The sequence below is a fragment of the Alligator sinensis genome, unplaced genomic scaffold, assembly GCF_000455745.1.
Source record: "Alligator sinensis unplaced genomic scaffold, ASM45574v1 scaffold728_1, whole genome shotgun sequence".
Classification (NCBI taxonomy): Eukaryota; Metazoa; Chordata; order Crocodylia; family Alligatoridae; genus Alligator; species Alligator sinensis.
This window is the reverse complement of record NW_005842825.1, coordinates 547,070-562,198: the sequence shown is the minus strand read 5'-3', so window position 1 is coordinate 562,198 and position 15,129 is coordinate 547,070. Positions and strand designations below refer to the sequence as shown.

The 15,129-nt window shown below is 40.6% G+C and overlaps 1 protein-coding gene across 1 annotated transcript in view; it reads right to left on the bottom strand.

Moving 5' to 3' along the window:
* Positions 1-15,129, bottom strand: part of VPS13A (vacuolar protein sorting 13 homolog A) — a 186,351-nt gene that overhangs the window by 32,328 nt on the left and 138,894 nt on the right. Inside the window, exons 55-59 of the mRNA XM_006035364.3 lie at positions 12,408-12,561; positions 9,769-9,915; positions 9,360-9,441; positions 5,176-5,245; positions 1,064-1,169 (exon numbers count right to left, since the gene is read on the bottom strand). Of these exons, the coding sequence (XP_006035426.1) occupies positions 1,064-1,169; positions 5,176-5,245; positions 9,360-9,441; positions 9,769-9,915; positions 12,408-12,561 (559 nt within the window). The remainder of the gene's footprint in view (positions 1-1,063; positions 1,170-5,175; positions 5,246-9,359; positions 9,442-9,768; positions 9,916-12,407; positions 12,562-15,129) is intronic.

Sequence of the window (15,129 nt, the reverse complement as noted above, 5' to 3'; positions counted from 1 at the left end):
TTATGAAGATACAATGTTCCCTCCTTGCAACAGAAAGCAGGACATATGGGTTTAAATTGCATCAAAACAGGTTTAGATCACGTCTCAGAGAAACTCTAACTGTAAAAAAACCACGACAATGGAACAAACTGCCTAGGGAAATTAGAAAACCTCTCTCGTTAGAGATTTTCAAGAAGCTGGACAGGCATCAATACAGGTTTAGAAACAGAGGAGTCTGCCTCTATGCAGGGGCCTTAACTAAGGTCTTGCCAAACTTACAATTCTGTGAGTGTTTTCTAAAATTCATACTTATTCCTACTGGATGCGTTCCTAGATAGAGTGATTGATACAGATGAAGTGTTCCTGCAACAGATGGGCAGATTATTAAGGCATGGGAGGCACCCCGTGGAGGCTCCAGAGGTCTTTCAACAAAACTAGTGATGCTGTGATCCTATTCATAACACGCTTGACTAGGAGGTTAGGAGATGGGCATTCTATTACTGCCTCTTCCTCTGCTCTGTTTGACCTTCAGCACGTCATCTCAGTGCTGCAGGCCTCCATTTTTTTCAATTATAACAGGAAAACAACACTTTCTCTCTACTGTTAAGCTCTGAAATCTACAGACTGTGTACTTGCTGAATATGCATTAACAGACTGCAAATGTGTAAGCTGAAAATTCTAGCAGTCATCTCATGCAGATTCTAAGTCAATAAAACAGCAATAACAGCTAGTATTAAAACCCAACCAACCTAAAAATGTGAGTCTTCCAACTCCAGTAAACATACAAAAGTTCTAGTTCAATGCCAGTTTTATTCTTTATTCTTAAGCCTGGACACCTCTTGGTATATACATCATGACAATGTGTAAGGATAGTAAAAGAAGTCTGGTGCCACCTATTGTGCACATGGAACAGTAAGCAGCTATTGAACAATTTAGCAGACTGGGGCACACTGCTTAATCCATGCCTGAAGCAGTGTTGCCACCTGCTCCTGCCCACATCAACAGAAGATCAATTTTTTTCACATCTGTGTAACACTTGAAATTAAAAATACATTCTTGCTTGTTATGACTAAACATTTTCTACCTCTTCATCTTTGGGCATATCCGCCTGTGTAAAGAGATCAAGCAATGCAAATAGGAACCCAAGGTCTAATCTGAGATCCATTTCTTGAATCAGTACCTTAAAGTACCTGTATAGGACAACAGAAAATAATAATGAAACAGTAGCAATTTTTTTGGAAGAACAAAGTTCCTGAGGAAGAATCAGCTGTAATGTAGTTATATAATACTTTATAGTTACCACCACGATTCATTTAAAGATGTTTATTCTGAAGCCTTAACAAGCTTCCATTTGCTACTTGTTTTAACCAAAATATTTTTGTCATAGTTCACTTAACACCATAGGAAGTCTTTATGAAAATCTGGGTTTTTTTAAAATTTGAAGATGGCAGAATTCTTGCTCTAATGCAGTGTTTTAAGTGCACAGGTATACAGCATGCATATCAGTTAAAGCTGATGGTACAGGCTAACTAGAAGTTTACTTTGTAGTAAAATGTTTTTACCATGTTGTAAAAGTTGAGCAGACACATGATGCAAAGCCCTACTCTGGATGTGGACAAACAACAAAACTGCAGTGAGTTAAGGTAGCCGTTGAGTAGTGGATGCATGGTAATTGTGCCTATAATTAGTTCATGGTTAGTAAGAGGTAAACTGGAGCAATTCTAACCCCACTGAACTCAGGGTCAAACTGCCCTGGTTTCACTTACTCGGGTTGGATAGGGAAGAGTGGACACATCTGGGCAACTACTGCATGTCAGCTGCTCTATGGTAAGTTCTTGCCTCCTTTTATTTCACTGCAGGTTTGCATGTCCATATAGTGGTGGGATAGCTTGCATGACTGGAGTATTGTCATGGATGGGTATAATCCATGACAATATTCAGGAAGGACAGGTAGGGGAGAAGAGGAGTAGCAGCAGCTCTGTATGCAAGACAGCTGTATGATTGCTCATAAAACTGGAGATATGCCTGTTCAAAGTCTCTGGATTAGGGTCAGAGAGGACAGCAACGAGGGTGATTTTGTGGTGAGTGTCTGTTACAGGCCACCAGACCAGGACAATGAGGTGGATGAGGCTTTCTTCAAACAGCTATCAGAAGTTTCTGCATCACAGGCCCTTGTTCTCATGGGAGACTTCAAGTCACCCAGACATCTGTTGGGAGGGCAATACACACAATCTATGAAGTTCTTGGAGAGTGTTGGGGACAATGTCCTGGTGTAAGTGAAGAAGCCAACTAAGTGCTGTGCTCTTCTTGATCTGCTGCTCACAAACAGGGAAGACTTGGTGGGGAACATAGAAGTGAATGGTAACTTGGATAGCAGTGATCACAAGATAACCGAGTTCAGGATTCTAAGGAAAGGAATGATGGAGAGCAGCCAAATAAGGACCCTGGACTTAAGAAAAGCAGACTTCTATTCACTCATAGAGCTCATGGGCAGGATCCCTTGGGAGGTCAGTCTGAAGAAGAAAAGAATCCATGAGAGCTGGCTGTACTTTAAAGAAACTTTACTGAGGGTGCAAGGAAGAACCACCTGATGTGCAGGAAGACTAGCAAGTACAGCAGAAGACCAACTTAACTTAGCAGGAAACTCTTCAATGAACTCTTCAATACAAAAAGAAAGCTTACAAGGAGTAGAAATTTGGACAACTGACTAGGGAGGAATATAATAAGTATAGTGATCAGGCATGCAGGAATGAAATCAGGAAGGCCAAAGCACATTGAAGTTGTAGCTAGTAAGGGACATAAAGGTTAATAAGAAAGTTTTCTACAAGTATGCCAGTAACAACAGGAAGGTCAAGGAACATGTGGGTCCCTTGCTGAATGGGGGAGGCAACTTAGTGACAGATGAGGCAGAAAAGGCTGAAGTACTCAATACCTTTTTTACCTCAGTCTTCACAGGCAAAGTCAGCCACCGGATTACTGTACCTGGCAGCACAGATTGGAGAGAAGGTGAGCAGGCAACAGAGGTAAATAGGCTATGGACTATTTAGAAAAGCTTGTCATGTACAAGTCCATGGGGCCAGAAGCAATGCACCCAAGGGTGCTGAGGGAGTTGGATGACATGACTGCAGAGCCACTGGCCATTATTTTTGAAAACTTGTGGTGGTCAGAAGAGGTCCTGGGTGACTAGAAAAGAGCAAATATTGGGTCCATCTTAAAGAAAGGGAAGAAGGTGGATCCAGGGACTGGTCAACCTCACCTCAGTCCCTGGAAAAAATCATGAAGCATATCCTCAAGGAATCCATTTCAAAGCACTTGGAGAAGGTGGTGATTTGGAACAGTTAGCATGGATTCACCAAAGGCAAGTCATGCCTGACCAACCTGATTGCCTTCTATGATGAGATGACTGGCTATATGGATGTAGGGAGCAGCGGATATGATGCACCTTGATTTTAGCAAGGCTTTTGATATGGTCTCCCACAATATTCTTGCAAGTAAGCTAAGGAAGTATGGGTTCGATGAAAAGACTGTAAGGTGGATGAAAACTGGATGGATCATCAGGCTCAAGGGGTAGTAATCAATGGGTCGCTGTCTAGTTGGCAGCCAGTATCAAGTGGAGAACCCCATGGCTCAGTCCTGGGGCCAGTTTTGTTCAATATCTTCATCAATGGTCTGGAAGATGGGATGAAGTACACCCTCAGCAAGTTAGTGGATAACACCAAGCTGGGGGAGTAGTAGATGCACTGGAGGGTAGGGCTAGGATTCAGAGACCTAGACTAATTGGAGGATCAGACCAAAAGAAATCTCATGAAGTTTAACAAGGACAAGTGCAAAGCCCTGCACTTAGGATGGAGCCATCCCATTCACTGGTACAGAGAGGGAGCTGACTGGATAAGCAGCATCTCTGCAGAAAAGGACCTGGGGCTTACAGTGGACAAGATGAATATGAGCCAACAGTGTGGTCTTGTTGTGAAGAAGGGTAATGGCATACTGGGCTGCATTAGTAGGAGCATTGCCAGCAGATCGAAGAAAGTGCTTATTCCCCTCTATTCAGAGAAGACTGAGGGGGAATTTAATAACAGCCTTCAATTACCTGATGGGCAGTTCCAAAGAGGACAGAGCTATCTTGTTCTCAGTGGTGGAAGATGACAGAATGAGGAGAAATGGTTTCAAGTTGCAACAGAGGAAGTTTAGGTTAGATATTAGGAAAAACTTTCATGAGGAGGGTAGTGAGGCACTGGAACAGGCTACCCAGAGAGCTTGTGGAGTCTCCATACTTAAAGGGTTTTAAAAACCCAGCTAGGCAAAGCTTTGGATGGGATGATATAGTTGCGGATGGTCCTCCTTTGAGCGAGGGTTTGGACTAGATAGCCTCCTGAGGTCCCTTCCAACACTCATTTTCTATGATTCTATGATTTGGCACATGGCTCTGGAGTTAGCATGTGGTCGTCAGACATGGCATGCAGAGTCTCAGGCCATGTTCCAGGTTGGACCTGGTGGACCAAGTCTGGCTACATACCAATCTTATGTGCCAGCCTGATCCAGCATGCAGTTGGAGAGAAGAGCTCGCATGGGCCCAAAAATGAAGTGGTAGGGAACAGGAGGAGGGGGAAGTGGTAGTATCAATTGCAATGGTTCCCAGAGCAGCAATTAATGCTGCCACTGCACCTCACCAGTCAAATTTCTGGACCTGTGGGGATCCCTTTTGCTCACATATAATACACACTCTAATTTTCCTCAGTTGGTTTTGGGGAAAAAAGATGTGAGAATATGTGAGAAAATATGGTATCCTGATGAGGCCAGTAAGGTGGAAATCACACCTTATTTACAAGAACTTATATATAGAACTACTTATAGCCTAGAACTAACAGTCTTGCTACTGCCCTTGCAAGGATCTAACTTTGCATAACAGAGCAAGCCTTCTTGGGAACACAGAGTGTGTCTTGGAAATGTGGCATCTGAAGTGACACCAGGAAGTTCCTTCTGCCTGCTGCCTCACTCAAATTGTCTCCTAGGATGCCACATTTCCAGGAAGACTTGCAGTCATGACTGGAAAAATCTTTTCTTCTACATTCTGCCTTCCAAAAAACAAGGCATGCGTGTTACTTGGGGACATGTATGTGAGAAAATAAGGTATACCACTCTGAGATTATCTACCTCAACTGAGCAAGGAAAAGATGAAATGTGTAATATACTTACTTAATATGTGATATCTGAGAATGGCCTGCAGTCCTCATGACAATACTGATATCAGTAAATGGCTTTGGTGCTATGAAGATGTACAAAAAGAAGTCAGTATAGGCTTTATGTGAAATACATTTCTAAATCTGTCTACATTTTGAAGTGCTATAGATGCTTGTGATTATTTTCAGGATTTGAATCCTATACATATAGGATTCTATAATGGAAGGACTGGGCAAACAGATGGTCTCAGAAAAGGAGAGAGGGACGGACAGGAAGAGAAAGAGCAGCAAATGGAACTCTAGCTCATTCACCCATGAAAATGTAACTAACTAGACATATCTATCTTAATATAGGCAACCCCCACTTAGTGCTCTTAATAGGTTCTGGGAAAACCAAGCGCTAAGCGAAACAGCGTTAAGTGAAACCAATTTTCCCATAGGAATGAGTGTAAATAAATATAATTCATTCCCAAAGCTCCCCACTCATGCTATAAAAAAATCACTGAAATCCCAAACAGTACTATAAAAAAAAAATCAATGAATTCAGACATATAAATGCATGTAAAACTTTTTTTTAACACTTTGAACTTTGAAATAATGTATAAAATTAGAAAATAAAGTACTGAACTGTATGCACAGATGCACTTTCACTTTTTGCTCTTTTGGCTTCCTTTAGCACTCAGAGTCAGAGCTGTCAGAGTCAGTTTCAGGGGATTTTGAAGTGCTTGACAGAGGGTTTTTTTTTTTGTTTTTTTTTTTGAGGGGTGGCTGCAGAGGTTGAAACAGGAGTTGTGCACTTTCTGAAGAAAGAATCCATTGATAGCTGCACTTCAGGCTTCTTCTTTTCATTGTAAAACAGCCTGCAAGCATTGCCTTGACTGTTAACTCCTCCTGCAACTGCAGAACTGCGCTCCATGTCAGGGTCATTCTCATCAAAGTAGGAAAGAAAAGCTTCAAGATGTTGAAAAGCTTCAGCCGTGCTTTTGCTGGTTAAAGCCCTTGCTGGGTGAACATCTTCCTCCTCTTCATGGCTTCTCTGCTGCTCTATTTGAATGAGGTCCTCATTGCTCAATTCCTCCCTATTGGAATCGATCAACTCCTGCCCAGGATGAAGTTGCCTCCAAAACAATGAATGGTGTCTGGCGAAGCTTTGGGCAGACTGTCCAGGATTCCCAAGAGTTTGAGGAATATCCTTGGACACCTTGAAACCTGGGGGAATTTATTCTCCTCCCTGGAAATGTAGGTCCTAGAAGGCATCTTCTTCCAGAAGAGGCCTGTCTCATCAGCGTGGAAGACTTATTGAGGTGTATAACCCCCTCCTCAATAATTTCCACAAGCTCATTTCTATAAGTAGAAGCTGCTTGGGTGTCAGCTCTAGCAGCTTCCCCCTGACTAGAAACATTATGCAAGTTGCTGCGCCTCTTAAATCTTTTGAACCACCCCTTACTTGCAAAAAAAGGCTCAGAAGCAGACCACTCAGGCAAATTTTTCTGTAAAACATCATACAGACTCTTAGCCTTCTTCTGAATAGCAGCACACTCAAGGGCATACAGCATGGAGTTGTATCCTCAATCCACACACTTAACAGCCTTTCCACTTCTAACATAATTGGAGCCCTACTTCTACCGAGTTTCAAAGCATTCAAAGGAGTTACACTTCTACTACATTCTTTTATTTTGTCTTTATTTTTCAGTATGGTCCTAACAGTTGACCCAGCCAAATTCAACAGTCTAGACTTCATTCTGGCATTCCCCTCCTTCATTTCGCTTCAGGACATCCAATTTAAGCTCCAGCATTACACTTTTGTGCTGCTTTTTCTCAGCACTTTCACTCTCGGAGTCAGCTGCACATTTCTGACTCATGGTGCAACTCAAAAAACAAAGCACATGATTTTGTGACACGCACAAAGATCATGAAACAGCACAGAGCACGAAAGTTTTTGATGAAGCAAGATAGAGATGAGGCTGTGCGATGCCGATGCTCCCTGCCCAATACTCGTGAGCGATATAGCGAAACCCATGAGCACTGTATCAAAGTGAAATGAGCACTATCGTGAAATAGCACTAAGTGGGGGTTGCCTGTATATTGTCTTACTTTAGCTATGATCAGCATTAGGAGCAAAAATATTAATCTGGCATTTCACTTTAAAGTTCCATTAAAAATAAACATGAAAGCTACACATTCTATAAATAACCAATTTACAACTCTTAGGTTTATCCTGAAGTTTAATACCACCAGCAGTAGATAACAGTTTGACTTCATGGTAATTTCTGTAGGTCTGCTCATAACTAAACAGCCAGTACATGTGCCACTATGAAACCTGGCATTACCATTTCAAACTGGTACTTTTTTTGTAGTGTTTAGGCTATACTTTCAGCATTATAGATCACTTACACACCTTATAACTCACATTGTGTATTGGTACAAATATAGCATTTGTATAAATTTAATATTTGTTACATTCCTCACTCTATGAGGTAGCAAGAAGGAGAAAACTTTCCTTATGAGCACTATACAAGCCCATCATGGTTACTTGGACCATCTCTGAAGCAGTTGGCGCTGGTCACTGTATATCTCTACTGGACTCGATGGACCACTTCTCCAATTCCTTACAACCATGCTTATTACATCCTTTTGTTTATTTAGACACTCCATTGACAGAGCTGTAAAAGGTGAACCAAAAGGACACACACACACACACACACACACACACACAAAATGACAGCTTGGAAATCTGTTTCTACTGAAGCTCCCCATCAGGCTTACTCTGCTTTTATATAACATTTGAACGTAATATTTAGATCTTCTGACACCTTCAAAGGAGGGCTCTATGAAAACTATGTACCCAATATGCTTGATAGGGAAGACATTAATTAAAATTAATACTTTCTTTGCCAGCTACTGGCATCCTCTCCTGGAGAAGTCCTGCAATTTGTTACCTTCCTCCTTTTCCCTGTTTTGGGAGTGTATTTGGAAACTTCTACTTGCTCTTCATGGGGCAAGATGACTATCATCCTGACTTAGAGTCTCAGCTCTATTTATACTTCTGCTGAGGTCCTGTTGTGGGTCTTAACCCTAGAATAATCCCCTTCTCACCATTAGTTGTTTTCCCAAAAATGCTCAGGAATAATTCATCAGGATTTTCTCTGCTGGCCCCTTGGGGGAGGTTTGTTATTTTATAGTCTTGTCTGACTAAACCTTATGATTAGGCAGTGTAAACAAAGCAAAAGTCACACTGTGGAGCTGTAAATGCTACCTCAAACGGAGACCACCCCTTAAACCTAACTGCTTTGGTAGGATAGGTAAGGTCTGAGCCAAGACTACCCTGCCAGATCCTGTTATTAAAACCATCAGACCAAATGCCCAGAAAAGGAAGAAGTTAGACAAGTCACTACCTCACCAAAATGAATCAAGTATAAAATTGTAATATAAAATGGCATGAAAAAAATAGACAATTTATTCAACCAAAGTAGCTGAGACTCTGGTGGCCCAAAGTAAAGGAATCGGGCTTAGTCCTGGAACCCCTATGTCCAATCAGACTACCTATGAATTCCATGGGTGGGGGCATTAACCCATTAAAGATAAACGAAGAGAAGCTTTGCAACGGAAATACTACCACCAGGCCCCAAATGAATAATGTTCATTTAAATAAAATGGCTCCTCCTTTATGAAATGGCTCCTCCTTTTCTACCAAGAGAACAGTGTGTCAAGGCTGAACTTGCATCTGGTGCACACAGGTGCAACTTAAATTAAAAAGTGATGTAAGTTTATACTAAACCTACACTTGGCGCAGTTGTTGTAATGGCTTTGACTACAAATATGTCAGAAAGATGTGCAGAGTCAATGTTCATCTAACACTGATAACTGAAACCAATTCTTCTTTGCAGAGGGAAGGGGGAGAATTAAACAAGCATTCCCTACATTTATTTTGTGCTGGATGGGGTGGATAATTTCTCTTTTAATATTAATATGCTTTTCTCTATACTCTGTTTGGTTCATTTCAACTGTTAATGGCCTAGAAACGTCTCGTCTCTTCCATGTAAATGTTTCGATTTTACAGCATGCAAGTTTTAATCAAATTTAACCACGTTTTAATCTTGCTAGATAAAGTAAGATAACAGTCACAACCGCAAACATTTACAAATGTACATAAATATATACATCTTAAACCGGGAAGTAAACTAAATTGTATCAACAAACCTGAATCCAGAGTGACGGACTTTGGAGGTTTAATAGGATAAAACACAAAGGGAAATATGGCTCCAGGAATCTGGTTTTGTATCTGATAGGGTAAGGACAGGACAAGATGGTGTATGTTAGCTCTTCACACAAAAGGTTCATTAAAAACTAAAACACCCCAAAATTTTAGGAAACAAACATACAAAATAAAAAATATGAAAATACTACTTACCTTGTTATATACACCAATTATAAAAAGGTACCAAGCTGAAATCAGTTATTTATATTTTTATTTTTTGAATGTGAATTGGATGCATATAAGCTAGAAAAAAATAACTTGTGTGGTCAAAAACAACCACCACCACCACCCCAAAGACTAATTTTGTTAAGTGATTATTAGGTCTTCTGTCTTATATTTGACAAGACTCACCTGTATTCTGTAAACCTGGATTCTGAAGGACTTCTGATGTGCAGATGTACTATATTCTACCTTTAAAGCAGGGAGATAATTTCTTCTTATGGGAATTTCATTTGGCTGTTGGATTTTCATGTTACTGCCATTAGGTGTTAAACAGACCTGCCATATTAATAAAAAATGCATATTGTGTATATGCTTCAAAATATAATATATTTAATTTTATTATAAATGTGTTTTTATTCTTATTATATTGAAAGGCAAATTTTAAAACTATTTTTAAGAAGATCTGACCTTTGAATAGAAAAACATTTTATTCAAATCAATGGCAATTTTGATACTGACATTAACTTCAGTAAAAGCAAAACTGGATACATCTTTGCACCATACAAACACTGAAGGCCTACCCTGCTTTTTACATACAACTTTCTAAAGAAGTACAAAAGTATCATGTACAATATATCATTAAGATATAAACTTGTAAGCATAAGGAACTTAGTCTCAGCTGCCTACACAAATGATTTACCGTAAGCAGACTTGATAACATTCTAATATTATAAAAGCCTTAGTCTGTCTGTGTGTCTGTCTGTAATGCTTTATTCGCACTCTGTTTGGTTGTCTGAAACACCCAATAAGAGTGCTCCAAGAGTGTTTGGGACAGGAGGTGGTATCAGTGGTGCACTGCCATGGCTACGGGGCCAGAGCGGGGGGGCGAGGCCGGTGGCACTGGCCTTGCCCACCCCCTCCTCCCGGCCCTGCTCCCTGCAGGTGGCAGCACGGGGTGCTGGCCAAGGGGGACAGAGGGGAAAGTAGGGCAAGGTCCCCCTCCCCCTCCCCAACTCCTGGGAGACTGTGACAGTGCAGGGTGGTGGGTAGTAGTGCTCTGTTCCCACCCCCACCCCCCATCACTCCTGACGGACAAATGGCTAGTACATACATGAGTGGAAGAACAGTATTTTAATTTTAAAAATGTCTGAAATGTTGTTCTTGATATTAAAATTATGATAATATGAAACATGTAATTCATTGTTGCCATGAATTTTCATTGTATACAATTATTTGTAAGGCCACCTCAACACTTCACTAATCGTGTTACTAATTATATAGTTAGTTATCATTGTTGTCCATTATCGCAATTAAGTGACACATTTTCAATTTCTTCTTATGAACTGATGTTTTTATAATAGTGTAAAATATTCCACAAAAAGTAAGAGTAACAAGTTTGGAGAAATTTTTGTTTTTTGTTGCTTTTTTAATATATATATATATATATATATATATATATATAAGGTGGGAAAAATGCATCATTCCTTAACCAAATACCTGCAGATGCTGCAGTACCTTATACTTAGAATCACATAAAATTAGGGTTGGAAGAGACACTCAGAAGGTCATCTAGTCCAACTCCCTGCTCAAAGTAGGACTATCCCCAGCTAGATCATCCCAGCCAAGGCTTTGTTTTACTACGTCTTAAAAACCTCCAAGGATGAAAACTCAACAACCTCTCTGGGTAATCTGTCCCTGTGCTTTATTACCCTCCTAGTGAGAAAGTTCTTTTTAATATCTAATTTAAACTTCCCTTGATGCAACTTGAGACCATTGCTCCTTATTCTGTCATCTGCAACCACTTAGAACAGTCTAGCTCTATCCTCTTTGGAACCACTCATCAGGTTGTAGAAGGCTGTTATTAAATTCCTCCCCAATCCTCTGTTCTGTAGACTGAAGTCCAGTTCCCTTAGCTTCTCCTCAAAGGTCACATGTCCCAGCCCTCTATCCATTTTTGTTGCCCTATGCTGGACTCTTTCCAATTTGACTACATTCTTTCTGTAGTAGGGGGCACAGAACTGGACACAGTACTCCAGATGTGGCTTGACCTGTGCTGAATAGAGGGGAATAAGTACTTTCCTCGATCTGCTGGCAGTGCTCCTACTAATGCAGCCCCATATGCCATTAGCACTCTCCACAGCAAGAGTACACTGTTGGCTTATATTCAGCTTCTTGTCCACTGTAACCCCCAGGTCCTTTTCTGCAGAGTTGCTACAGGCGTGGGATTGTTCTGTCCTAAGTGCAGGGCATTGCACTTATCCTTATTGAACTTCATATAAAATATAAGAATAATCCTCACGTTTTAGGGCACTTTTACATGTGCTCCAGGAGCAGGAGTGGCAGCGCTTTAATGTGAGTGGCTCTGAAAGCTGCTCTAATTAAAGAACCGCTGCAGCTCCTGTATGAGAGTCCCCTGTATGAGAGTATCAAAATGGTAGTGGGGGTACTTGAACTGGAGCTCATTTGACAAGCTTTAGTTAAAGTGCCCCTTCTGCCATTTTTAAACATGGGGGCACTGATACACAAGACACAGGAGGCTGCTGGAGCACAGCAATTGCCACACTCCAACACACTCGATTAATCAATTAATTGAGTCTCCTCCGATGCACTGGAATTCCAGCATGTCAGAGCATCCTCCGCGCTCATGTATAGGCACCCATTATGCTTACCTTCTGGAGAGTTATAAAGAACAGTTTTCAAATGTTCACATTCTGGGTGAATTTATAACCTCAATATTTCATTAGTATTTCCCTTACAGTCTGATACCGCATATAGCAATTGTGTGTATTTGCATAATAATGAAAATAAATAAAGATGAACAATGTTACCGAAACATTTGATTCCAGTTCAACATTCTTATTTTCTGAAGGGGATTGCTCAGAGTATTCTTTAAATTCTTGCTCTAACTTCTCTGTTTGCTTGATGCTCATTGGTTTCCACCTAGATTTCTTCTTAGGTTTTGTCTCCCAAACTATATCAGAACTTGTAAGTGAAAAACAAAACCAAGAGTTAACCGAAAAGAACTGGCAATTTCCAATTCATTTTGTCAATTTTACTTACCTAAAAATAATTTGCTACCATTTTTAAGGCATGGAAAGAACAACTCACCAAACAGATTTCTGGTACCTTTTCCCTCCTAATAAGGGGGTGGAACAAATTCCAAACCCCATCTTTCTGAAATAAGGGCAAAAAGAAAAGCCAGTTGAAGACTGGTCTACTCCGGCAAATTTGACTCTGAATCTTGATAACCAAGGATACTCAGTAATAGTTTTATATAACTAGGACTGGTACCCATTGTTCTGCTATGCCATTTTCAAGATCTCAAATTACTCAATTTTCTCACACCCAACATACACCTTTCCCTCAAAAATCAGTCCCCCAAAACTGCGGTACTTATATTAAGTAGGGAAGCAGATTTTTTTCCTAGGATAGAAGCATCCTGCTTTGATTACTAGTCCATAATTTAGCAAGTCTATCATTACTATCAAGGCAATTGAAAGAAGTCACTTGACTTAATGGCTTATTGTTCTTCATTCCACAGATGTTAACTATTATCCCTCCTTTTTATTATTCTTGACATTCCACTCATAAAGCTAACTTTTCATATGGCAATTATGTTGTTTACTACTGGTCTCTCTCCTGTTTCACAATCCTGGAGACTCTTTGGACCTTTTCAGTCATAGATCCATCCATGGAGACCAGTTTTCAGGAGCAGCTAGAGTTTCAGTTTTAGTTAAGCAGGAACACTTGGGTGAATCAGCTGAAGATTAGGCTCTGTCCCTGTTCCATCAGGGCCATAACTCTCAATAAATTGTTTTTCCTTCATTCTGACTTCAAAAATAAGGTGTATATTAATATTCCAGGAGACAGTATGTGAGAGAATATGGTACATCATGGAAAGATTTTGGTGTAGATGAAAACCAGCAAAACTTTTGGGTTCTTATGGTTTCACCCCAAAAACCTAGCCTCTTTTGCAGGTAGAATAAAGGTTCCTTGGAAGATTCTTATCAGGATGAAAACACGTCAGCAGAAGATCAGTTCAATTTTTTTTTTTTTTTAATATATCCCCCCCTCCGCAAGCACACATACACACACTATTCATGAACACTAACTTGAAAAGAAACTGATTTCTTCTCTGCTTGGGGCATTAGGTTCAGCTAAGATTAGCTTGGATGCCTGCTTACTCCCTGACTGTGGAAGTGATATAAATATTTATAATTTATCAGTACAAGCTGGACACTAACAAAAAATAAAAATAAATTTTCTCTTTTAACAAGCTAGTCTACAAATTCCCACTACAGGTTTTTTTTTCCTTCCTCTGCCTTTTCCTGAAGTAGTCAGCACTGGCCATTACTAGAGGCAGGATATGAAACTCAGCAGAACACTAGTCTGATCCATTTCCATTCTTTTCATTTAGACACACCTGATAAATGTGTCCATGTGAACTAAAAGGTTTTGTACTCTGAGATTTTGAAAAATGGTACAGCTACAGCACACAGTGTGACCCTGAACCACACTTATTTTGACCTCTGGTAAGCAGTGACTGGACTCAAACATTTTGTAATTTTAAATAAAACAGAGAACACAAACCATTTCCCACCACTTCTCAGTTTATAAGTAGACCTGTTTTGCTGGACAAGACTCAGGTTGGGATTTTGTCTGTAAATGAGTACAGCTCAATAACTTGCAACCTGAACAAGACTGCAAAAACTATCAGCCTAACTGCAAATGGTTGAGCAAATAGAAAAACACAAAAACACTTAGTTCACAATCTGAAACTTGATCTCTGATTGAGCAGGAGTCAGTGGATTGTAGCAGCAAGGCACGGTTTGAACTTGGAGGATTTTCAAAAGGTGGCCCGTAAATATAGCATCACAGACTTGTTTCAAGGCTGTGGAACTTCCCTGTTGCTGCACTGAGAAGCTGAAGGACAATGATGAAGATGCCATACAGGAGGATCCAAAGGATAAGAATGTCATTGCTCAATAAACCTTTCACCTCAGGGAATGAGAGGAACTAGAAACTAAAGCGAAGTTGCTACTCCACAGCAATAGGTTAAAAAAGTAGGTAAGGATAAAACTTTAAGTTATTAAATGACATGTTCAGGACTGCAACTTGTTCCTTCCAGGGGAAAAGAAATCTTGAGCATCTGGCAGCTGGCTGCTCAGTGGTACAAGAGAAAGACTGAGACTTGCAACCCATTGAGTCAAAAGCTCTGGCCTGTGCATGCAAAAGGTTGCTGACACTGACTTATGCTACACAAAGGCATTCAGTTCCAGCACTAATTTCCATGAGATTCTTAGCACTGGAAAAATATGTTGGGGTACCCCTGGCTGGAGAGCTACACAGGTGCTTCAAAGGTGAGCTCTCTGCCAAGGGGTACTGAAAAGCTGTTCCTTGGGTCCCCCTGCCCCTAGGATGCACAATGATTGACAGCCTGCTTTCACCCATGCCAGGAAATATGGCAGGCTGCCAGTGAGTATCTGGCAGCTTCTGAAAAGCAGCAACTGCCAAAGACAGTCCTCACCTTATGGAGGTGGAAGAAATGAG